At 45.4% G+C, this 26,319-nt stretch overlaps 1 protein-coding gene across 25 annotated transcripts in view; it reads left to right on the forward strand.

Moving 5' to 3' along the window:
- LOC129836540 (calcium-activated potassium channel subunit alpha-1-like) overlaps positions 1-26,319 on the forward strand; it is a 361,164-nt gene that overhangs the window by 118,521 nt on the left and 216,324 nt on the right. For all 25 annotated transcript variants that reach the window (XM_055902871.1, XM_055902883.1, XM_055902881.1 and 22 more), the window contains exon 2: positions 429-599. In XM_055902871.1, coding sequence (XP_055758846.1) covers positions 429-599 — 171 coding nt within the window. The remainder of the gene's footprint in view (positions 1-428; positions 600-26,319) is intronic.

Here is a 26,319-nt window from a genome sequence, read left to right on the forward strand (position 1 = left end):
ACACCTAATGGAGCTGGACAGTACACCTACTGGAGCTGGACAGTACACCTAATGGAGCTGAACAGTACACCTAATGGAGCTGGACAGTACACCTACTGGAGCTGGACAGTACACCTAATGGAGCTGGACAGTACATGTACACCTAATGGAGCTGGACAGTACATGTACCTCCAAGCCCACTCTCCTTTCAGGGACATGGTGCTAGATGATCTGATAGAATATTGTAGATATAAATATAACATATAGAACAGCTGACATGATATTTCTATATGAAATAATATCTGTCTGATCAACAAAATGTTAACGCAGTCTTTATTTCTCTCTCTCTTGCTCTCCACCCCACCTCTCCCTCTCGCTCTCCACCCCCACTCTCTCTCACGCCCCCCCACATCTCTCTCCCCCACCTCTCTCTCCCCCTTTTGTTCCAGGATGCCCAGAAGGTAAATAACCCTGCTAACAGTCAGGCAGCAGACGGAACAGCTAAGGGTCCTGATGAGAAGGACGAAGTGGTCCCTGCCAGCGAGGTGGGCTGGATGACCTCCGTGAAGGACTGGGCCGGGGTCATGATATCAGCACAGACACTCACCGGCAGAGTCCTGGTACGTACCCACCGTGTGTGTGTGTGTGTGTGTTTTTGAGTGTGTCGGTGGATGCACACCGGAAGCGTCCTATGATTCTAAGGAAGTTATTCTCGGTTGTTGTGTATTTCTATAACTCATTATGTTGTCATCCAGAGTCACATGCATTTATTTTCCAAGCTATAATACACAATGTTTTACATACAGCAGGATTTTAAAGAACCAAAGAGTTTAGTCTGCTTCGTGTTTTCATTTTTGCCATGGAAATATTGAGATACTGGTATCACCACAGACCTAGCATTTGGGTTGTTGTACTCAGTCCTGTTGGTTCTTGCTGGGTTTGGTCTAGAGTCCTGTTGGTTCTAGCTGGTTTTGGTATAGTCCAGTCCTGTGGTTCTTGCTGGATTTGGTGTAGTCCAGTCCTGTGGTTCTAGATGGTTTTGGTCTAGTCCAGTCCTGTGGTTCTAGCTGGTTTTGGTCTAGTCCAGTCCTGTGGTTCTAGCTGGTTTTGGTCTAGTCCAGTCCTGTGGTTCTTGCTGGTTTTGGTCTCGTCCAGTCCTGTAGTTCTAGATGGTTTTGGTCTAGTCCAGTCCTGTTGGTTCTAGCTGGTTTTGGTCTAGTCCAGTCCTGTTGGTTCTAGCTGGTTTTGGTCTAGTCCAGTCCTGTTGGTTCTTGCTGGTTTTGGTCTAGTCCAGTCCTGTTGGTTCTTGATGGTTTTGGTCTAGTCCAGTCCTGTTGGTTCTAGCTGGTTTTGGTCTAGTCCAGTCCTGTTGGTTCTAGCTGGTTTTGGTCTAGTCCAGTCCTGTTGGTTCTAGCTGGTTTTGGTCTAGTCCAGTCCTGTTGGTTCTAGCTGGTTTTGGTCTAGTCCAGTCCTGTTGGTTCTAGCTGGTTTTGGTCTAGTCCAGTCCTGTTGGTTCTAGCAGGTTTATTTCTATATTCTCTCAGTTCAGTCTTGTTGGATGTAGCAGGCCGGCTCCTCTGCTGCAGTGCACTCAGTGCAGCCCCCTGTAATTCACTCTGCTGTAGCCCTTCAGGTCTGTGTGTGTCTGAATGTCATCCTAAAATGGTTGACTCAAGTGCCCCCTGAGTATCTGCTGTGTGTGTGCAGTCTTCACATCTGACCAGTGTGTGTGGGGTGGGGTTGCAGTCTTCACATCTGACCAGTGTGTGTGGGGTGGGGTTGCAGTCTTCACATCTGACCAGTGTGTGTGGGGTGGGGTTGCAGTCTTCACATCTGACCAGTGTGTGTGGGGCGGAGTTGCAGTCTTCACATCTGACCAGTGTGTGTGGGGCGGGGTTGCAGTCTTCACATCTGACCAGTGTGTGTGGGGTGGGGTTGCAGTCTTCACATCTGACCAGTGTGTGTGGGGCGGAGTTGCAGTCTTCACATCTGACCAGTGTGTGTGGGGCGGAGTTGCAGTCTTCACATCTGACCAGTGTGTGTGGGGCGGGGTTGCAGTCTTCACATCTGACCAGTGTGTGTGGGGCGGGGTTGCAGTCTTCACATCTGACCAGTGTGTGTGGGGTGGGGTTGCAGTCTTCACATCTGACCAGTGTGTGTGGGGTGGGGTTGCAGTCTTCACATCTGACCAGTGTGTGTGGGGTGGGGTTGCAGTCTTCACATCTGACCAGTGTGTGTGGGGTGGGGTTGCAGTCTTCACATCTGACCAGTGTGTGTGCGGTGGGGTTGCAGTCTTCACATCTGACCAGTGTGTGTGGGGTGGGGTTGCAGTCTTCACATCTGACCAGTGTGTGTGGGGCGGGGTTGCAGTCTTCACATCTGACCAGTGTGTGTGGGGCGGAGTTGCCGTCTTTGCGTGAGAGTAATATGGTTGGCTGGTGTATTGTGGAGCATTATCCCTCCAACAGCTCAGTACCCATCCAGTAGACGTGTTTAGCTGGAATACTTTATCATTAATAGACATCAGCTACAGACTACTATCTCCACTACATGGTACACAGGGGTTGCAGAGCGAGGAGAGGGAGAATGAGAGGGGAGGGAGAATGAGCATGGAGGAGAGGACAGGGAGAATGAGAGAGGAGAGGAGAGGGAGAATGTGTGAGGAGTAGAGAGAGAATGAGAAGGGAGGAGAGGGAGAATGAGTGAGGAGGAGGAGGGGGAGAATGAGAGGAGAGGGAGAATGAGTGGGGAGGAGAGGAGAGGGAGAATGATTGAGAAGGAGATGAAGAATGAGAGAGGAGGAGAGGAGAGGGAGAATGAGAGAGGAGAGGAGAGGGAGAATGAGTGAGGAGGAGAGGGAGAATGAGTGAGGAGGAGAGGGATAATGAGTGAGGAGGAGAGGGATAATGAGTGAGAAGGAGAGGGAGAATGAGTGAGGAGGAGAATGAGAGAGGAGGAGAGGGAGAATGAGTGAGGAGGAGAGGGAGAATGAGTGAGGAGGAGAGGGAGAATGAGAGGGGAGGAGAATGAGAGAGGTGGAGAGGGAGAATGAGAGAGGAGGAGAGGGAGAATGAGAGGGGAGGAGAGGGAGAATGACAGAGGAGGAGAATAAGAGAGGAGGAGAGGGAGAATGAGAGGGGAGGAGAGGGAGAATGAGAGGGGAGGAGAGGGAGAATGAGAGAGAGGGAGAATGAGAGAGGGGGAGAGGAGAGGGAGAATGAGAGAGGGAGAATGAGTGAGGAGGAGATGGAGAATGAGTGAGGAAGAGAGGGGTAGGAAAATGAGAGGAGAGGGGTTGGAAAAAGGGAAACGAGGAGTGGGGTAGGAAAAGAGAGATGACGAGTGGGAGAATGAGTGAGGAGGAGAGGGAGAATGAGTGAGGAGGAGAGGGGTAGGAGAAAGAGAGAGGAGGGGTGGGGGAGGAGAATGAGAGGAGGAGAATGAGTGAAGAGGAGAGGGTGAATGAGTGAAGAGGAGAGGGAGGGAGAGAGGGAGAATGAGAGAGGAGGAGAGGGAGAATGAGAGAGGATGAGTGGGGTAGGGGAAAGAGAAAGGAGGAGATGGGTAGTGGAAAGAGAGGAGGAGAAGGGTAGGAGAAAGAGAGGAGGAGAAGGTTAGGAAAAAGAGAGAGGAGGAGAAGGGTAGGAGAAAGAGAGAGGAGGAGAAGGGAGAGAGGAGTAGAAGAGATAGATTGGAGAGGGGTAGGATAAAGAGAGGAGTGGGGTAGGAGAAAGAGAGAGGAGGAGAGGGGTAGTGGAAAGGGAGGAGGAGAAGGGTACGAGAAAGAGAGAGGAGAAGGGTACGAGAAAGAGAGAGGAGGAGATGGGTAGTGGAAAGAGAGGAGGAGAAGGGTAGGAGAAAGAGAGGGTAGGAGAAAAAGAGAGGAGGAGAAGGGTAGGAGAAAAAGAGAGGAGGAGAAGGGTAGGAGAAAGAGAGAGGAGGATAATGGTAGGAGAAAGAGAGAGGAGGAGTGGGGAAAGAGAGAGTGGGGAGGAGAGGGAGAATGAGTAAGGAGGAGAGAGGAGGAGGAGGAGAATGAGTGAGGAGGAGAGGGGTAGGAGAAAGAGAGAGGAGGAGAGGGGTAGGGAAAGAGAGGAGGGGAGGGGGTAGGGAAAGAGAGGAGGGGAGAGGGTAGGGTCAGGAGAGAGGAGGAGAAGGAGAAAGAGAGAGGAGGAGAGGGAGAAAGCGTGGAGAGGAAGAAGAAAGCGAGGAGAGGAGGGAGAAAGAGAGGAGGAGAGGAGGGAGAAAGAGAGGAGGAGAGGGAAAAATAGAGGAGGAGAGGGAAAAAGAGGAGGAGAGGGAAAAATAGAGGAGGAGAGGGGTAGGAGAAGTAGAGGAGAAGGGTAGGAAAAAGAGAGAGGAGAAAGAGAGATGAGGGGAGGGAAAGAGAGGAGGAGATGGAAAAGAGAGAGGAGGAGAAAGGGGAAGTGAGGTGAGATGAGAGGAGGGCGAGGACGGACAGAGTCTGCTGCAGTGTATTGTGGTTATCTGTCAGGGTTGTGTGCAGCGAAGTAGCAGAGTCAAATGCTGGACACAGGTGTTGAGCGAAACACAAAACTTTTACTCAAAATCACAGCAAAAATTCACAAAGGGAATAATAAGAAATAACAACAACCACTAACGTAACAAACAATCACGGACAAAACAGAAATGAAAGCCAGAGGGTTAAATAGGGAACATAATAGGGGAATTGAAACCAGGTGTGTAATTATGCAGACAAAACAAAACGAAACAGAAAAATGGATCGGTGGTGACTAGAAAGCCGGTGACGTCGACCGCCGAACACCACCCGAACAAGGAGAAGGGCCGACTTCGGCGGAAGTCGTGACATTATCAGCTGATGATAAATGTGCCTGGGCAGGGCTGGAGTAAAGCATCTGGACTCACACCATGAGCTTAAAACCAGACGGAGGAAACCCTACATTTTACAAAGGGAGGAAACTCATATTTTCATTTGTAGAAGCAGAATGTTTTCTTTTTAGAAATATTGATACACATAGAGACATAACATTAATACAAGCCTGATTAAAATGCATTATAAAGCCTCGTATATGAATATGGAAAGTTTAAGTAAAGTGTTACCAAAATGTCTTAGTTTTCTTTTGTTAGAGATGATTTAGGTGTTTCATAGACAGCTGGTGTTTGGGAACTGAATAAATAGGAAACTCTGAGTGTTGACCAAAACAAACAAACAAAGCTATAAGCTGCCAACCCTAAAGTGTCGTAGTTAATATTTGGTGATATGAGAGTTCTTCACACCTACTTAGAATATGAGAGTCTCAGATACAAGGCTTTCATCACCTTGGAAACAAACTTCCGGGAGCTTTCAATTTACTAAACAAGTTCAACTTTCATCACACTCTGTTAGCTGTTCTCCACATCTTCCCCTCATTATCCTTTTTCTCTATGTGTGTGTGGGGGACGGGGGGGGGGGGACGGGGGACATGGCCTAAAGATCATCTCTCTATTTTTTTCCAAACTTATGAGTGATTCATGGTATGCACTACATGACCAAAAGTATGTGGACACCTGCTCATCGAACATCTCATTCCAAATTCATGGGCATCAATAAGGAGTTGGTCCCCCCTTTGCTTCTATTCAGCCTCCACTCTTCTGGCAAGGCTTTCCACTGTTGTAACATTGCTGCAGGTACTTGCTTCCATTCAGCCACAAGAGCATTAGTGAGGTTGGTTACTGATGTTGGGCGATTAGGCCTGGCTCGCAGTCGGTGTTCCAATTCATCCCAAAGGTGTTCGATTGGGTTTAGGTCAGGGCTCTGTGCAGGCCAGTCAAGGTCTTCCACATCGATCTTGACAAACCATTTCTGTATGGACCTCGATTTGTGCACATTGTCATGCTGAAACAGGAAAGGGCCTTCCCCAAACTGTTGAAACAAAGTTGGAAGCAGAGAATCATGTAGAATGTCATTGTATGCTGTAGCGTTAAGATTTCCCTTCACTGGAACTAAGGGGCCCAAACCATGAAAAACACCTCAAGACCATTATTCCACCACCACCAAACTTCACAGTTGGCACTATGCATTGGGGCACTATGCATTCCTGGCATCCGCCAAATCCAGATTCGTCCGTCGGACTGCCAGATAGTGAAGCGAGATTCATCACTCCAGAGAGCGAGTTTCCACTGCTCCACAGAACAATGGCGGTAAGCTTTACACCACTCCAACCGATGCTTGGCATTGCGCATGGGGATCTTAGGCATGTGGGTGGCTGCTCAGCCATGGTAAACCATTTCATAAAGCTCCTGACGAACAGTTCTTGTGCTGACGTTGCTTCCAGAGGTAGTTTAGAACTCTGTAGTGAGGGTTGCAACCGAGGACAGATGATTTTTACGTGCTATGCGCTTCAGCACTCGGCGGTCCCGTTCTGTGAGCTTGTGTGGCCTACCACTTCGCAGCTGAGCCGTTGTTGCTCCTAGACGTTTCCACTTCACAATAACAGCTCTTACAGTTGACTGGGGCAGCTCTAGCAGGGCAGAAATTTGACGTACTGACTTGTTGGAAAGGTGGCATCCTAGGACGGTGCCACATTGAAAGTCACTAAGCTCTTAAGGCCATTCTACTGCCAATGTTTGGCTATGGTCTCATAAACAATCTCTCAAGCACAAGCCCACGTGCTAGTGAGCAGCCAGCTAATCTTGATATTTAAAGTCTAGACAACTTGGATCTATTTGCTTGCTAACAAGGTAGAACAGTTGACCTGTTATGAATAGACCCTCCTGACTGTCTCCACCTGGTCGAACAACAGCCTGTTCACTTTGTTTAGGTGTTGAAAGTGACCTACCTGGATAAGAAGATGCTTAATTCTCAGAATGAGAATGAGTTGATAATACCCGATATAAATGCGTATTTTTATTCTCGTTGCACATTTATAGAATACTGATTAGTCAGCTAGCACATAACAGTCTGTGGCTAAAATGCTGCTAGCGGTACGTGGTATTATGAAACACAGGCTAGACAGCTAGTATAACAGTCTGTGGCTAAAATACTGCTAGCGCTACGTGGTATTATAAAACACAGGCTAGACAGCTAGTATAACAGTCTGTGGCTAAAATGCTGCTAGCGGTACGTGGTATTATAAAACACAGACTAGACAGCTAGTATAACAGTCTGTGGCTAAAATGTTGCTAGCAGTACGTGGTATTATAAAACACAGACTAGACAGCTAGTATAACAGTCTGTGGCTAAAATGCTGCTAGCTGTACGTGGTATTATAAAACACAGACTAGACAGCTAGTATAACAGTCTGTGGCTAAAATACTGCTAGCGGTACGTGGTATTATAAAACACAGACTAGACAGCTAGTATAACAGTCTGTGGCTAAAATGTTGCTAGCGGTACGTGGTATTATAAAACACAGACTAGACAGCTAGTATAACAGTCTGTGGCTAAAATGTTGCTAGTGGTACGTGGTATTATAAAACACAGACTAGACAGCTAGTATAACAGTCTGTGGCTAAAATGCTGCTAGCGGTACGTGGTATTATAAAACACAGACTAGACAGCTAGTATAACAGTCTGTGGCTAAAATGTTGCTAGTGGTATGTGGTATTATAAAACACAGACTAGACAGCTAGTATAACAGTCTGTGGCTAAAATGCTGCTAGCGCTACGTAGTATTATAAAACACAGACTAGACAGCTAGTATAACAGTCTGTGGCTAAAATGCTGCTAGTGGTATTATATAACACAGACTAGACAGCTAGTATAACAGTCTGTGGCTAAAATACTGCTAGCGCTACGTGGTATTATAAAACACAGACTAGACAGCTAGTATAACAGTCTGTGGCTAAAATGCTGCTAGTGGTATTATATAACACAGACTAGACAGCTAGTATAACAGTCTGTGGCTACAATGCTGCTAGCGGTACGTGGTATTATAAAACACAGACTAGACAGCTAGTATAACAGTCTGTGGCTAAAATGCTGCTAGTGGTATTATATAACACAGACTAGACAGCTAGTATAACAGTCTGTGGCTAAAATGCTGCTAGCGGTACGTGGTATTATTAAACACAGACTAGACAGCTAGTATAACAGTCTGTGGCTAAAATGCTGCTAGTGGTATTATATAACACAGACTAGACAGCTAGTATAACAGTCTGTGGCTAAAATGCTGCTAGTGGTATTATATAACACAGACTAGACAGCTAGTATAACAGTCTGTGGCTAAAATGCTGCTAGCGGTACGTGGTATTATTAAACACAGACTAGACAGCTAGTATAACAGTCTGTGGCTAAAATGCTGCTAGTGGTATTATATAACACAGACTAGACAGCTAGTATAACAGTCTGTGGCTAAAATGCTGCTAGTGGTATTATATAACACAGACTAGACAGCTAGTATAACAGTCTGTGGCTAAAATGCTGCTTGTGGTATTATATAACACAGACTAGACAGCTAGTATAACAGTCTGTGGCTAAAATGTTGCTAGCGGTACGTGGTATTATAAAACACAGACTAGACAGCTAGTATAACAGTCTGTGGCTAAAATACTGCTAGCGGTATTATATAACACAGACTAGACAGCTAGTATAACAGTCTGTGGCTAAAATGTTGCTAGCGGTACGTGGTATTATAAAACACAGACTAGACAGCTAGTATAACAGTCTGTGGCTAAAATACTGCTAGTGGTACGTGGTATTATAAAACACAGACTAGACAGCTAGTATAACAGTCTGTGGCTAAAATGCTGCTAGCGGTACGTGGTATTATAAAACACAGACTAGACAGCTAGTATAACAGTCTGTGGCTAAAATACTGCTAGTGGTACGTGGTATTATAAAACACAGACTAGACAGCTAGTATAACAGTCTGTGGCTAAAATACTGCTAGTGGTATGTTGAACCGCAATGCCGCGCCCGACAGAAACTGAGCATACACTTTCCACAATCATGTCCATTAATACTCTCGTTTTAGTAGGGTCTGCTTTGTTCTACATTTTGAGAGTTGAGACATAAACTCAGCAAAAAAAGAAACGTCCTCTCACTGTCAACTGCGTTTATTTTCAACAAACTTAACATGTATAAATATTTGTATGAACATAACAAGAATCAACAACTGAGACCATAAACTGAACAAGTTCCACAGACATGTGACTAACAGAAATGGAATAATGTGTCCCTGAACAAAGGGGGGGGGTCAAAATCAAAAGTAACAGTCAGTATCTGGTGTGGCCACCAGCTGCATTAAGTATTGCAGTGCATTTCCTCCTCATGGACTGCACCATATTTGCCAGTTCTTGCTGTGAGATGTTACCCCACTCTTCCACCAAGGCACCTGCAAGTTCCCGGACATTTTTTGGGGGAATGGCCCTCACCCTCCGATCCAACAGGTCCCAGACGTGCTCAATGGGATTGAGATCCGGGCTCTTCGCTGGCCATGGGAGAACACTGACATTCTTGTGTTGCAGGAAATCACGCACAGAACGAGCAGTATGGCTGGTGGCATTGTCATGCTGGAGGGTCATGTCAGGATGAGTCTGCAGGAAGGGTACCACATGAGGGAGGAGGATGTCTTCCCTGTAACAGACAGCGTTGAGATTGCCTGCAATGACAACAAGCTCAGTCCAATGATGCTGTGACACACCGCCCCAGACCATGATGGACCCTCCACCTCCAAATCGATCCCACTCCAGAGTACAGGTCTCGGTGTAACGCTCATTCCTTCGAAGATAAACGCGAATCCGACCATCACCCCTGGTGAGACAAAACCGCGAAGAGCACTTTTTGCCAGTCCTGTCTGGTCCAACGATGGTGGCGGTGATGTCTGGTGAGGGCCTGCCTTACAACAGGCCTACAAGCACTCAGTCCAGCCTCTCCCAGCCTATTGCAGACAGTTTGAGCACTGATGGAGGGATTGTGAGTTGCTGGTGTAACTCGGGCAGTTGTTGTTGCCATCCTGTACCTGTCCCGCAGGTGTGATGTTCGGCTGTACCGATCCTGTGTTGTTACACGTGGTCTGCCACTGCGAGGATGATCAGTTGTTCGTCCTGTCTCCCTGTAGCACTGTCTTAGGCGTCTCACTGTACGGACATTGCAATTTATTGCCCTGACCACATCTGCAGTACTCATGCCTCCTTGCAGCATGCCTAAGGCACGTTCACACAGATGAGCAGGGATCCTGGGCATCTTTCTTTTGGTGTTTTTCAGAGTCAGAAGAAAGGCCTCTTTAGTGTCCTAAGTTTTCATAACTGTGACCTTAATTGCCCACCGTCTGTAAGCTGTTAGTGGCTTAACGACCGTTCCACAGGAGCATGTTTATTAATTGTTTATGGTTCATTGAACAAGCATGGGAAACAGTGTTTAAACACTTTACAATGAAGATCTGTGGATTTATTTGGATTTTTACGAATTATCTTTGAAAGACAGGGTCCTGAAAATGAGACGGTTCTTTTCTTGCTGAGTTTAAAAAGGGTATCATTGTAAAGGTTAAGTTCTCATCTATTACAGTCAAATCATTTCGAAGTATTTGACCCATTCTGTTGGACCAAACCTCAAATGCAAATAGCGAATTTAAACTGCTTGTTGTCAGAGAAGAAGAAGTTATCTTTCGTCGTTATTGTTGTGAGTGGCAGGCGGAGGGGCTTGGTGTCTGTGAGCAAGTGGGAAGGGGCACAGTGCACACAGCACAGAAGGAACGAAGGAGAAGAAACCAAAAAGAGACAAAACGCTCATAAAAACAAACAAATAAAACCTCCGTTGTTGCAATACAGGCATTTGGAACATTATGCTAAAACATAACTTTGAATGAATGGAATTTATTGAATATATCGCCCGGCCCCACAAGAAACACACACAGCCTACCCAAATGATCTGTGTGATGTTGAGGAGAAATGAAACAGAGGACTGTAGCGAGCAGTTACTCTGCATAGAAATATCTCAGTACAACATCTACTGTGACTGTCTGCTTACTGATACTGACATGCTGTGCACGGGACTGCACTCTAAACACTTCATTGTTTGTGTAGGTGAATGAGAGTGTGTATGTGTCTGTGAACGATTGTATGTGTGCACGATTCAAGAGTCTGCACACATATTGACATGTACAGTGTGAGTATGCCTACGTGTGCGTGTGGGCGGTGTTGTGGGACTCTTACCCTCCATTAGGCCTATGCTGCGGCTCCAAGCGGCAAAGAGCATCTGTGTACACGGAACCTGTTGCTGTGATACCATAGCAACTGCAGTGTAACCTTACTCAATCATCTGATCTGTGAAGTAGAGGAGTAACACACACACAGACTGTGTCAGAGAACTGAGAATTAGAGTTGTTGTTTGTCATGTGATGGTGTTTCAGTAGTTAAGGTCTTGTGTGATGGTGTTACAGTAGTTAAGGTCTTGTGTGATGGTGTTTCAGTAGTTAAGGTCTTGTGTGATGGTGTTACAGTAGTTAAGGTCTTGTGTGATGGTGTTTCAGTAGTTAAGGTCTTGTGTGATGGTGTTTCAGTAGTTAAGGTCTTGTGTGATGGTGTTTCAGTAGTTAAGGTCTTGTGTGATGGTGTTACAGTAGTTAAGGTCTTGTGTGATGGTGTTTCAGTAGTTAAGGTCTTGCGTGATGGTGTTACAGTAGTTAAGGTCTTGTGTGATGGTGTTTCAGTAGTTAAGGTCTTGTGTGATGGTGTTACAGTAGTTAAGGTCTTGTGTGATGGTGTTACAGTAGTTAAGGTCTTGTGTGATGGTGTTACAGTAGTTAAGAATGGCAGCGTGTTTTCAGACGGCAGCGTGTTTTCAGACGGCAGCGTGTTTTCAGACGGCAGCGTGTTTTCAGACGGCAGCGTGTTTTCAGACGGCAGCGTGTTTTCAGACGGTAGCGTGTTTTCAGACGGCAGCGTGTTTTCAGACGGCAGCGTGTTTTCAGACGGTAGCGTGTTTTCAGACGGCAGCGTGTTTTCAGACGGTAGCGTGTTTTCAGACGGCAGCGTGTTTTCAGACGGCAGCGTGTTTTCAGACGGCAGCGTGTTTTCAGACGGCAGCGTGTTTTCAGACGGTAGCGTGTTTTCAGACGGTAGCGTGTTTTCAGACGGTAGCGTGTGAGTGTATTTGTCTTAATGGGAGCCAATACTCGGGCGGAGTCACTGAAACCCATTACAGCTCATCACATCAATGTCATGGAAGCAACATAAACTAGGTGCAGACACACCTGTGTGTGTGTGTGTGTGTGTGTGTGTGTGTGTGTGTGTGTGTGTGTGTGTGTGTGTGTGTGTGTGTGTGTGTGTGTGTGTGTGTGTGTGTGTGTGTGTGTGTGTGTGTGTGTGTGTGAGAAAGATAACCCGACAGAGACAGAAGACATGGAAGCAATGATTAGGCTCAGGAAATTGTATTATTGGCAGAGAGCACCCCTTTCTCGCAACACACACACACATAGCCGTCCTCATTTTCCATCAGGTCATTCTCACCTTATGTGGAACATTAAGGGAATGGCAGTTATATTTATTTGTGTGTGTTGTGTGTCACAACAACCAGGAGAAATAATAGATTCCATGTTATAATATGGCCCTCCTTTCTCTGTAGCTGTGCTTTGTGTGTGAGCCATCACCTTCATATTACAGCCGAATCAAATATTAACCAGTCTATTCACCCAGCGGGGTAGAGGACTGGGAGGGGAGGGAAGGAGAGGACTGGGAGGGAAGGAGAGGACTGGGAGGGAAGGAGATGACTGGGAGGGAAGGGAAGGAGAGGACTGGGAGGGGAGGAGAGGACTGGGAGGGAAGGAGAGGACTGGGAGGGAAGGAGATGACTGGGAGGGAAGGGAAGGAGTGGACTGGGAGGGGAGGAGAGGACTGGGAGGGAAGGGAAGGAGAGGACTGGGAGGGGAGGGAAGGAGAGGACAGGGAGGGAAGGAGAGGACTGGTAGGGGAGGGAAGGAGAGGACTGGTAGGGGAGGGAAGGAGAGGACTGGTAGGGGAGGGAAGGAGAGGACTGGTAGGGGAGGGAAGGAGAGGACTGGGAGGGAAGGAGAGGACTGGGAGGGAAGGGAAGGAGAGGACTGGGAGGGGAGGAGAGGACTGGGAGGGAAGGGAAGGAGAGGACTGGGAGGGGAGGGAAGGAGAGGACAGGGAGGGAAGGAGAGGACTGGGAGGGAAGGAGAGGACTGGGAGGGGAGGGAAGGAGAGGACTAGGAGGGGAGGGAAGGAGAGGACTGGGAGGGGAGGGAAGGAGAGGACTGGGAGGGGAGGAGAGGACTGGGAGGGGAGGAGAGGACTGGGAGGGGAGGGAAGGAGAGGACAGGGAGGGGAGGAGAGGACTGGGAGGGGAGGAGAGGAGAGGACGGGGAGGGGAGGGGAGGAGAGGACTGGTAGGGGAGGGAAGGAGAGGACTGGGAGGGAAGGAGAGGACTGGGAGGGGAGGGAAGGAGAGGACTGGGAGGGAAGGAGAGGACTGGGAGGGAAGGAGAGGACTGGGAAGGAAGGAGAGGACTGGTAGGGGAGGGAAGGAGAGGACTGGTAGGGGAGGGAAGGAGAGGACTGGGAGGGAAGGGAAGGAGAGGACTGGGAGGGGAGGGAATGAGAGGACAGGGAGTGGAGGGAAGGAGGGGAGGGAAGGAGAGGACAGGGAGGGGAGGGGAGGGGAGGACTGGGAGGGGAGGGAAGGACATGACTGGAGTTGTTGTTTGTCATGTGATGGTGTTTCAGTAGTTAAGGTCTTGTGTGATGGTGTTACAGTAGTTAAGGTCTTGTGTGATGGTGTTTCAGTAGTTAAGGTCTTGCGTGATGGTGTTACAGTAGTTAAGGTTTTGTGTGATGGTGTTTCAGTAGTTAAGGTCTTGTGTGATGGTGTTTCAGTAGTTAAGGTCTTGTGTGATGGTGTTTCAGTAGTTAAGGTCTTGTGTGATGGTGTTACAGTAGTTAAGGTCTTGTGTGATGGTGTTACAGTAGTTAAGGTCTTGTGTGATGGTGTTACAGTAGTTAAGGTATTGTGTGATGGTGTTACAGTAGTTAAGGTCTTGTGTGATTGTGTTTCAGTAGTTAAGGTATTGTGTGACAAGACCTTAACTACTATGTCTTATCATGTGTACGTGTGTGTAGAGTGCATGTCTTATCATGTGTACGTGTGTGTAGAGTGCATGTCTTATCATGTGTACGTGTGTGTAGAGTGCATGTCTTATCATGCGTATGTGTGTGTAGAGTGCATGTCTTATCATGTGTACGTGTGTGTAGAGTGCATGTCTTATCATGTGTACGTGTGTGTAGAGTGCATGTCTTATCATGCGTATGTGTGTGTAGAGTGCATGTCTTATCATGTGTACGTGTGTGTAGAGTGCATGTCTTATCATGTGTACGTGTGTGTAGAGTGCATGTCTTATCATGTGTACGTGTGTGTAGAGTGCATGTCTTATCATGTGTACGTGTGTGTGGCTCTTCACATACACACGATGTTGTTCCATAAAGTGTATTTTTACAGGTTTTTAAAAATCTGATTCTACTGCTGCATCAGTTACCTGATGTGGAATAGAGTTCCATGTAGCCATGGCTCTATGTACAGTAGTAATGTGCGCCTTCCATAGTCTGTTCTTTAGTTGGGGATTGTGAAGAGACCTCTGGTGGCATGTCTTGTGAGGCATCAAATCAAAAGGCCAGCATCCTGGAGTCGCCTCTTCACTGTTGACGTTGAGACTGGTGTGTTGCGGGTACTATTTAACGAAGCTGCCAGTTGAGGACTTGTGAGTCGTCTGTTTCTCAAACTGGACACTAATGTACTTGTCCTCTTGCTCAGTTGTGTACCGGGGCCTCCCACTCCTCTTTCTATTCTGGTTAGAGACAGTTTTATTAAGTTTCCAAATTTCACCATATTAATGACCTAAGGCTCGTATTTCTGTGTATGATTTGATATTTGATAGAGCAGTCTGACTGAGCCAGTCTGACTGAGTTTGCCAGCAGCATTTCTTGAAGCACAACGCTGTATATGACTTCAAGCCTATCAACTCCCGAGATTAGGCTGGCAATACTAAAGTGCCTATTAGAACATCCAATAGTCAAAGGTATATTAAATACAATTGGTAGAGATAAATAGTCCTATAATAACTACAACCTAAAACTTCTTAACTGCGAATATTGAAGACTCATGTTTAAAGGAACCACCAGTTTTCATATGTTCTCATGTTCTGAGCAAGGAACTTAAACGTTAGCTTTCTTACATGGCACATATTGCACTTTTACTTTCTTCTCCAACACTGTGTTTTTGCATTACTTAAACCAAATTGAACATGTTTCATTATTTATTTGAGACTAAATTGATTTTATTTATGTATTATATTAAGTTCAAATAAAAGTGTTCATTGTTCATTCAGTATTGTTGTAATTGTCATTATTACAAATGTATCAGCTTTTTTTGGTCCTCCAATAATCAGTATCGGCGTTGAAAAATCCTAATCGGTCGACCTCCAGTATGTACGTATGGTCACTGTGGGGACTAAGTTATCGATCCATCGGAGGAATCCCAGAACATATTCCAGTCTGTGCTAGCAAAACAGTCCTGTAGCTTAGCATCTGCTTCATCTGACCACTTTTTTATTGATCTAGTCACTGGTGCTTCCTGCTTTAGTTTATGCTTGTAAGCAGGAATCAGGAGGATAGAATTATGCTCAGATTTGCCAAATGGAGGGTGAGGGAGAGGTTTGTCTGCATCTCTGTGTGTGGAGTAAAGGTGGTCTAGATTGTTTCTCCTCTGGTTGCACATTTAACACGCTGTTGTAAATTAAGTCAAACGGATTTAAGTTCCCTGCATTGAAGTCCCCGGCCACTAGGAGCGCCGCCTCTGGATGAGGAATACAGCTCATTAAGTGAGTCTTAGTGCCAGCATCGGTCTGTGGTGGTATGTTGACAGCTACGATACAGATGAAAACTCAAGGTAGATATTGTGGTCTACTCTACCTCAGGTGAGCAAAACCTTGAGACTTCCTTAGATATTGTGCACCAGCTGTTTACAAATACACATAAACCCACACCCCTTGTCTTACCAGAGGCTGCTGTTTTATCCTCCCGATACAGTGTTAAACCCACACCCCTTGTCTTACCAGAGGCTGCTGTTTTATCCTCCCGATACAGTGTTAAACCCACACCCCTTGTCTTACCAGAGGCTGCTGTTTTATCCTCCCCATACAGTGTTAAACCCACACCCCTTGTCTTACCAGAGGCTGCTGTTTTATCCTCCCCATACAGTGTTAGACCCACACCCCTTGTCTTACCAGAGGCTGCTGTTTTATCCTCCCGATACAGTGTTAAACCCACACCCCTTGTCTTACCAGAGGCTGCTGTTTTATCCTCCCCATACAGTGTTAAACCCACACCCCTTGTCTTACCAGAGGCTGCTGTTTTATCCTCCCCATACAGTGTTAGACCCACACCCCTTGTCTTACCAGAGGCTGCTGTTTTATCCTCCCCATACAGTGTTAGACCCACACCCCTTGTCTTACCAGAGGCTGCTGTTTTATCCTCCCGATACAGTGTTAAACCCACACCCCTTGTCTTACCAGAGGCTGCTGTTTTATCCTCCCCATACAGTGTTAAACCCACACCCCTTGTCTTACCAGAGGCTGCTGTTTTATCCTCCCGATACAGTGTTAAACCCACACCCCTTGTCTTACCAGAGGCTGCTGTTTTATCCTCCCGATACAGTGTTAAACCCACCAGCTGTGTGTTGTTCATGTCGTCGTTCAGCCACGACTCTGTAAAACACAAGATATTACAGTTTTTAATGTCCCGTTGGTAGTTTAATCTTTAATCTCGTAGGTCATCGATTTTATTTTCCAATGATTGCATGTTAGCCAATAGAACGGATGGCAGTGGGGTTTTACTCGCTCGGCTATGAATTCTCAGAAGACAGCCCGACCTCCGCCCCCTTTTTGTCTGTCTTCTCATCATGTAAATGACGGGGATTTGGGCCTGTTCCCGGGAAAGCAGTATATACTTCACGTCGGACTCGTTAAAGGAAAAAGCTTCTATCAGTTCGTGGTGAGTAATCGCTGTTCTGAAGTTATTTTCGGTCATAAGAGATGGTAGCAGCAACATTATGTACAAGATAAGTAAGAAAATAAATTGCAAAAATCCAAACAAAATAACACAGTTGGTTAGGAGCACGTAAAACGTCATCCCTCCTCTCTGGCGCCATTCTACTGCATGGGTGTCCGAGCTGTGTGCTAGTAGTTTAAACAGACACCTCGGTGCATTCAGCATGTCAACACTTCTTACAAAAACAAGTAGTGATGAAGTCAAACTCTCCTCCACTTTGAGCCAGGAGAGATTGACATGCATATTATTAATGTCAGCTCTTCGTGTACATTTCAGGGCCAGCCGTGCTTCTCTGTTCTGTAATTGTACTTTTCAGAGCTCCCTCTTTGTGGCACCTGACCACACGACTGAACAGTAGTCCAGGTGTGACAAAACCAGGGCCTGTAGGACCTGCAGCGCTTTATTATGGACAGACTTCTCACCATCTTAGCTACTGTTGTATCAATATGTTTTGACCATGACTGTTTACAGTCCAGGGTTACTCCAAGCAGTTTAGTCACCTCAACTTGCTCAATTTCCACATAAATTAATACAAGATGTAGTTGAGGTTTAGGGTTCAGTGAATGATTTGTCCCAAATACAATACTTTTAGTTTTAGAAATATTCAGGACTAACTTATTCCTTTACACCCATTCTAAGTAGCATGATAGGTTGACTAATAACCTGAACCAGGTTGGAGGCACTGGTTACAGTTTGAAGATGTTTCTTGAATTTGCAGCTTGATGAAAACCAGTCAATATTTAAATCACCCAGCAAATATACTTTTTGTTGATATCACATACATTATCAAGCATGTTAAAAATAAAATGTTATTTTATTTTATTGGTCACATACACGTGGTTAGCAGATGTTTTTGCGATTGTATTAAAATGCTTATGCTTCTAGATCTGACAGCAGTATCTAACAGGTGATATCTAACAAATTCCACAACAAAAACCTAATATCTAACAAATTCCACAACCTAATACACACAATCTAGTAAAGGAATGGGATGAGAATATATAAGTATAAATATATAGATGAGCAGTGACAGAGAGGCTAAGATGCAATAGATAGTAAAGAGTAGATAGTTAAGGATACAATATACAATATATACAGTGGGCTCCAAAATGACTTGCAATGCACAAACATTACTTAAAATATAAACAATATAATTATAGAGATAAACTCAAAATACCAACACGTGAGAAATACTGTCCTTTATTAATGTTTCAATGGAACCCTCCAAAATCATACAATTATTTAATACAAAATACATTTCACCAAAATCAAGGTTTCATAATTATTGGCACTCCTCATTTAGTACTTAGTGTCACCACCTCTGGCAAGGATAACAGCATGGAGTCTTTTCCTGTAATGTTTGACAAGGTTAAGGAACACATTTGGAGGGATTTTTGACCATTCCTCCATGCAGATCCTTTGGCCAAGTCCCAGCCTTCTGGCAGAGGCAACCAGACTGTCAGCCGAAATTGCCTGGTACTTGGTGGAATTCATTATGCCATCAATCTTAACCAGTGCCTCTGGACCTCTGGAATTAAAACAGCCCCAAAACATCACTGACCCCCCTCCATATTTCACCGTGAGTATGAGGTGCCTCTCCTTGTATGCATCTCTGTTTCGACTCCAAACATGCCGATGCTGTATCTGACCAAAACGTTACATTTTGGTCTCATCTGACCAGAGCACCTTCTTCCAATCATAATTTAAATGACGTTTGGCAAACTCCAAGCGCTTGCATCTGTGTCTTGGGGTCAGAAAGGGCTTTCTTCTGGCAACCCTTCCAAAGAGCCTTTTGAATGTTCTAATAATTGCCCTGACAGTGCTCAGTGGTATATTCAATCGTTTGTGGATCTTCTTGTAGCCATTACCAGATGAATGAAGGTCTATGACCATCTGTCTCTTTTGAACTGACAGTTCTTTTCTTTTCTTCATGGTGTTGGATGACAAAGGGATATTGCGTGCGTGTTACCTCATTTTTATACCCTAGTGAAACAGGAAGTGATGTAATGGCTCAATATAGTTCCTTAAGACTTAGATAAACTTCTTTTTTTTTAAATAAAGAAATAACATTTTAAAAAACGTAGATAAACTTAAGTGGAATTTAATTACTGGTTTAATTTTGGTAGATGTTATTTACAATAATCTTTAAGGGTGCCATTAATTGTGAAACCTTGATTTGGAGGACATTGATTTTTAATTAAATCAATAAATCATTTTGGTGGGTTCCATTGAAACATGAATAAAGTACAGTATTTTTCACATGTTGGTATTTTGAGTTTATCTCTATATTGTTTAGTTTTTTTAAAGAATTGTTTGTGCATTGCCAGTCAGGGGTGCCAGTAAATTTGGAGCCCACTGTACATATGAGATTAGTAATGCAAGACATGTAAACATTCTGAAAGTGGCATTATTAAAGTGACAAGTGTTCCATTTATTAAAGTGGCCAATGATATCAAGTCTGTAGGTAGGCAGCCGCCTCTCTGCGCTGGTGGTGGCTGTTTAACAATCTGATGGCCTTGAGATAGAAGCTGTTTTTCAATATTTCTGTCCCCGCTTTGATGCACCTGTACTGACCTCTCCTTCTGGATGATAGCGGTGTGAACAGGCAGTGGCTCGGTTTGTTGTTGTCCTTGATGATCTTTATGGCCTTCCTGTGACATCGGGTGGTGTAGGTGTCCTGGAGGGCAGGTAGTTTGCCCCCGGGGATGCGTTGTGTAGACCTCACTACCCTCTGGAGAGCCTTATGGTTGTGGGCGGAGCAGTTGCCGTACCAGGCGGTGATACAGCCCGACAGGATGCTCTCGATTGTGCATCTGTAAAAGTTAGTGAGTGTTTTTGGTGACAAGCCAAATTTCTTCAGCCTCCTGAGGTTGAAGAGGCGCTGTTGCGCCTTCGTCACCACACTGTCTGTGTGCGTGGACCATTTCAGTTTGTCTGTGATATGTACACCGAGGAACTTAAAACTTTCCACCTTCTCCACTGCTGTCCTGTCATTGTGGATAGGGGTGTGCTCCCTTTGGTGTTTCCTGAAGTCCACGATCATCTCTTTTGTTTTGCTGACATTGAGTGAAAGGTAAAATTGTTGGTACCACACGCCGAGGGCCCTCACCTCCTCCCTCCATGCTGTCTCGTCGTTGTTGGTATTCAAGCTTACCACTGTAGTGTCGTCTGCAAACGTATCCATATACTGACTGTTAGCACTTGGTGGTCTATAGCAGCTTCCCAAAGGAATGGGCTTTAGGTGAGGCAGATGAACCTGTAGTCATATTACAGTATTTAACATGAGATCCTCTCTAAGCTTTACAGGAATGTGGTTCTGAATATAAACAGCAACACCTCCATCATTGACTTTCCTGTAGATGTCACAACCATGTATTGCTACCACTGTATCACCAAAGGTATTATCTAAGTGAGTTTTAGTGTTAGAACATGAATGTCATCTGTTAGTAGCAAATGATTGATTTCATGAACCTTGTTTCTTAAGCTAAATATGTTAACGTGGGCTATTTTTTTAGCACTTTTCTGGAATGCTTGATTGTTTTCATTGCTTTACTGGGAAGCTTAGCAGAAGTAGACATGCTCATGTTATTTATGTAAGTGCAGGGTGAGCTGCACACAGTGGACTTCCTACTAGGGCACACCGCCTCAGTGCTAACAGGGTGAGCTGCACACAGTGGACTTCCTACTAGGGCACACCGCCTCAGTGCTAACAGGGTGAGCTGCACACAGTGGACTTCCTACTAGGGCACACCGCCTCAGTGCTAACAGGGTGAGCTGCACACAGTGGACTTCCTACTAGGGCACACCGCCTCAGTGCTAACAGGGTGAGCTGCACACAGTGGACTTCCTACTAGGGCACACCGCCTCAGTGCTAACAGGGTGAGCTGCACACAGTGGACTTCCTACTAGGGCACACCGCCTCAGTGCTAACAGGGTGAGCTGCACACAGTGGACTTCCTACTAGGGCACACCGCCTCAGTGCTAACAGGGTGAGCTGCACACAGTGGACTTCCTACTAGGGCACACCGCCTCAGTGCTAACAGGGTGAGCTGCACACAGTGCACTTCCTACTAGGGCACACCGCCTCAGTGCTAACAGGGTGAGCTGCACACAGTGCACTTCCTACTAGGGCACACCGCCTCAGTGCTAACAGGGTGAGCTGCACACAGTGCACTTCCTACTAGGGCACACCGCCTCAGTGCTAACAGTATAACTCTGGTTCATAGGCACATGATTACTGCATACAATAGTTGTAGGATCAGCAGTATAGGCATTCAGGGCAGTTAGAGGGACATAAATTAGGCTACTTACATTGTCTACCAACGTCCATGGGATGATGTACAATTCCTTTATAAAACATGCTTTGTTTCTAGAAGGTATCAAAATTGTCAATAAATGTTACCCACAGAACTGCAAAAGTCACATAGCCAGTTATGAAGGGACAGGGAGGGCCAACTTGATGCTGCATGCTTTCATTTGGTGTAAATTCACACAGTCAGATCCCCACAGCTCTCACTAAACCAGCAGTAACATGGTTCTGGATATCTACTGTAAGCAGAAGACATAGATGTGTTATCCTTATAGTAATCTCTTTCCAACAAGGTGGCTTGGGTTGAGACTTAAGGATCTAGCCTGTTGTTCAGATCTAGCCTGTCAGCATTGTTATTATGGTATGATACCAAAATATGCCATTGACACAACTAAGGAACAAAATGTATACCAACATGTACTGTGTAGCTTCTATATCTGGGGCTGGTAATATAAATTAGAGGTCTAGATAATGTGTGTGGCTCTTCCATTACCTGCTACCATGGTTAACAGAGGCAACCACAGCCTTGTTTTGTAGCATACCTTGGCGTGTTTTACGACCTGAAAATGGGAGTCCTCAATTTGGGCTCTATTTGTCCCAATGACTGATGCCCACTGCAATCCCTTTTACTGGCTTGTTGTGATTATTTCTCCTCCTGAAGAGGTGACTCACTCTCGTTCCCTCGTTTTTCCTCTCCTAAATCTCTCCTCCATCTATTAAACACCCTGTTTGTCACCTAGATCATTATTAGAACCCAGACTTCATTTCCCCCCTCTCTATCCTCCTCCCTCCATCCAATGGTTCTTTAAGGTCAGACCATCAGACAGACAGATGGCGAGATGTTTCTTTGGCTACCTACCCGTCTGCAAGGCTTCTTATTGGATCAGAGTCACACATGATTTATGGTGATGTCACAGGCCCGAGACATTCTGGTGTTGTTGTTGGTTCATTATTCACCATGTTTCATTCAGATCCCAACCAAAGGATTTATACTTTCCGACCTGCTTGATTCGGTCTTAGGTAGCAACATCTGAAATTGTGTATGGGACTCTGTATATCATACACTACAGCTGAGGAACAATGGGAAAGTCTTTCTGCTTTGAAAGTTGCTCAACTTGTAACCCCACTTTTGAGAAAATGCCCCTTGAATATTTTTGCTCACCTACTGGAGAGCTCTTCTTTGTCTACACCCATTCAGCATTTTCACACCCTCTTAAGCCTTAGCCCCCCCCCCCCCCCCACACTCTTTAAGGATTCACATCACATGTGAGGCCGTGTGCTAAACAGAGTGAGTATGCTAGTGTACTAAACAACCAAAGATTTCAAGACTAAAGTCTGGTTTATAATATGTCTATTGACATGTCTGTGGACAGTTGTCGCAGTGACATCATGAACATTCTATTGTCGGCTGACGTCAAACTTGTCATTGTCATTATGAAAACACCAATAAACCCATACGTTTAAAAAATGAATTTAGTATATGTCAATCTAGCAAACCAGGCAACAAAAAGCAACTTTCTGAACAATATTTTGGTTCGTTTCGAGCTTGTTAGCTAGCTAGCTAGCGTTAAGTTAGCTGGCTAACCAGTTAAAATAATGACCAGATCATATAGCTGACAACATCTTAACTTTAGCTAATTTGTATACATTACAGAAAAATAAACCCACAACAAGATAATTATTTACAAATGGAAAGCTAATTACAGAAAATATCTTACGGTTGTCAGTGTGAGGAAATAAAAACAGGCCATTCTACCGGATCATGTTTTAAACTTGGCCACTGTTGCCCTTAGTATGAAGATGTAATCCGGAGACAGGTATTTTATACAACAGCCTTCTGTGTGTTCTCTTTTTGATTCCCTCAGCATATTTGCAATCAAACGGCCAAATTTCCTCGTTCTCCTTAGCTATTATACTCTGCTTCCACCGGGCATTCCACTGATTTCAAAACTCGGCCCTCCAGAAGGTGGAGAGCAACACTTTTGCATTTCTTTATGATATAATTTTTTTTATAATTATGCTTTAGAAAGGATTACCTACACATACTGAGCAGCTCATGTTACATGGCAGACCAGTCTCAACTCATCTCTTGGCATGTCCAGGCCATCCATTATCTCAGCCAATCATGGCTAGCGGGAAGGTTCCTGTCTGTTTCCATAGTTACAGATGGCATACACGTTTGTTATTAAGGCACATGAAAGTTCCAGAAGGCATTTCTGCCAAAATACGCAATTTGATTTAAAAAATAATGTTTACGTTCAAAGGCTTCTCATGTGAAGTAGTGACGCGTGACATATGCTTAGTTTCCTGAAACGAGTCACATACAGTTCACACTGAGAACAATGACTTTGCTTTTGAGAACAGTCACACATCAACACTGTTTAATGACTCAATAGATAAATGGCCAGCCGTTTTGATGAATGAGGATCCTTCTCAAGGAGAAAAGGGCAGAAACATCATCTTGGGAAGAATGCTGAAGTTGTATTCAATATTTGACCATTACATTATTTAGTTTTGTTTACTTGTAACTCTGACTGTATTATGTGGTTTATTCTATAGTTATCTAAAAACAGTAATTACAGAAAGACCCCTGGACGCACAGCCAATGGATCAGAACCTGCACATGCATGGCCACATCGATCCATATCCCCACCACTACCACATTTCATAAAACCTCCCTTTAAACCTCACTGAATAACCTGCTTTAAAAACGACCTCAGCCACACACAGTGGATAGGACACCAACTCATTCTACTAAGATCTTGATATGGTCTAGTTCAGTGATGGCAACAAGGCTAGGGGCCGGCTCTGAATGCATGTATGTATGTGGGTACGCAGACCTCTCACGAAGAGTATATTTTTTGTGTCCCCAAACCCCATCAACGTTGGCCATCCCTGGTCTAATTGGTGAAACAAAACAGATACTTAAACTTGCAATATGCAGAAATCGCCCCGCCATTTCCTGGTTGCAAAAATTCCAATAGTTTGCCAACGTTTTCAGTTTATGTGACAAAACAAGCAGTCATTGTGTAGAGAATCATTGTACCATCTAAACCGCTGTGAAATATATTTTCCATAACCAAAAATATTGTATTTTCAGCTGTTTGAAGCTGGTGTTCAAAACTGAAAGTAAAAGACGAAAAAAACGATAGCGCACATAGAACAGATATACCGCTTCTTAGACTTGCTTTCAATGAGTGGCAGATCTATAACTTGCATTTCTATGTGAATCGGGTATTGGTCGGGTCCCCCAAAAAGTGACATATTCTGGCTTTCAACATGTTTGCTTTGCAAAAACAATGTTATTTTCAACATACTGAGTTTGCTGTATGCCAACATACTGTATGTGCCTATAGAAGTATGTTTAGTGTCAGTCTCTCTCTCTCCATCCATCTATCCATCCATCACCAGCCAGGCCTGAGTCAGAGAGAGTGGGAGTGGGAGGAAGAGAGGAGAGGAGGAAGAGAGGGGGAGGAGGAAGAGAGGAATGAGAGGAGGAAGAGAGGAATGAGAGGTAGAGAGGAGATGAGGGGAGGAGGAAGAGAGGAATGAGAGGTAGAGAGGAGAGGAGGAAGAGAGGGGGATGAGAGGAGGAAGAGAAGAATGAGAGGTAGAGAGGAGATGAGGGGGAGGAGGAAGAGAGGAATGAGAGGTAGAGAGGAGAGGAGGTAGAGAGGAGAGGAGAGGAGGAAGAGAGGAATGAGAGATAGAGAGGAGATGAGGGGGAGGAGGAATGAGAGATAGAGAGGAGAGGAGGAAGAGAGGGATGAGAGATAGAGAAGAGAGGAGGAAGAGAGGGATGAGAGGAGAGGAGATGAGGAAGAGAGGGATGAGAGGTGGAAAGGAGGAAGAGAGGATTGAGAGGTAGAGAGGAGAGGACATGAGGAATGAGAGGTAGAGAGGAGATGAGAGGAGGAAGATAGGGATGAGAGGTAGAGAGGAGAGGAGAGGAGGAAGAGAGGAATGAGAGGAGAGGAGATGAGGAAGATAGGAATGAGAGGTAGAGAGGAGAGGAGGAAGAGAGGGGGAGGAGGAAGAGAGGGATGAGAGGAGGAAGAGAGGAGAGGAGAGGAGAAGAGGGGGAGGAGGAAGAGAGGTAGATAGGAGAGGAGATGAGGGGGAGGAGGAATAGAGGAATGAGAGGTAGAGAGGAGAGGAGGATGAGAGGGATGAGAGGTAGAGAGGAGAAGAGAGGAGATGAGGAAGATAGGTAGAGAGGAGAGGAGGAAGAAAGGATTGAGAGGTAGAGAGGAGAGGAGATGAGGAAGAGAGGAATGAGAGGAGAGGAGATGAGGAATAGAGGAATGAGAGGAGAGGAGATGAGGAATGAGAGGTAGAGAGGAGATGAGATGAGGGGGAAGAGGAATAGAGGAATGAGAGGTAGAGAGGAGAGGAGGATGAGAGGGATGAGAGGTAGAGAGGAGATGAGGAAGAGAGGTAGAGAGGAGAGGAGGAAGAAAGGATTGAGAGGTAGAGAGGAGAGGAGATGAGAAATGAGAGGTAGAGAGGAGAGGAGATGAGAGGAGAGGAGATGAGGAATAGAGGAATGAGAGGAGAGGAGATGAGGAATGAGAGGTAGAGAGGAGAGGAGATGAGGGGGAAGAGGAATAGAGGAATGAGAGGTAGAGAGGAGAGGAGGATGAGAGGGATGAGAGGTAGAGAGGAGATGAGGAAGAGAGGTAGAGGAGAGGAGGAAGAAAGGATTGAGAGGTAGAGAGGAGAGGAGATGAGAAATGAGAGGTAGAGAGGAGAGGAGATGAGGAAGAGAGGAGAGGAGATGAGGAATAGAGGAATGAGAGGAGAGGAGATGAGGAATGAGAGGTAGAGAGGAGAGGAGATGAGGAAGAGAGGAGATGAGGAATGAGAGGTAGAGAGGAGAGGAGATGAGGAAGAGAGGAGATGAGGAATGAGAGGTAGAGAGGAGAGGTAGAGGAGATGAGGATAGGAGGTTGTCACTGCTGTTTGTCTACCTCTGTCTTATTGTTTGGACAGCTTGTTATTGCTGTACC

This window comes from Salvelinus fontinalis, chromosome 37 (assembly GCF_029448725.1).
Source record: "Salvelinus fontinalis isolate EN_2023a chromosome 37, ASM2944872v1, whole genome shotgun sequence".
NCBI classification, from domain to species: domain Eukaryota; kingdom Metazoa; phylum Chordata; class Actinopteri; order Salmoniformes; family Salmonidae; genus Salvelinus; species Salvelinus fontinalis.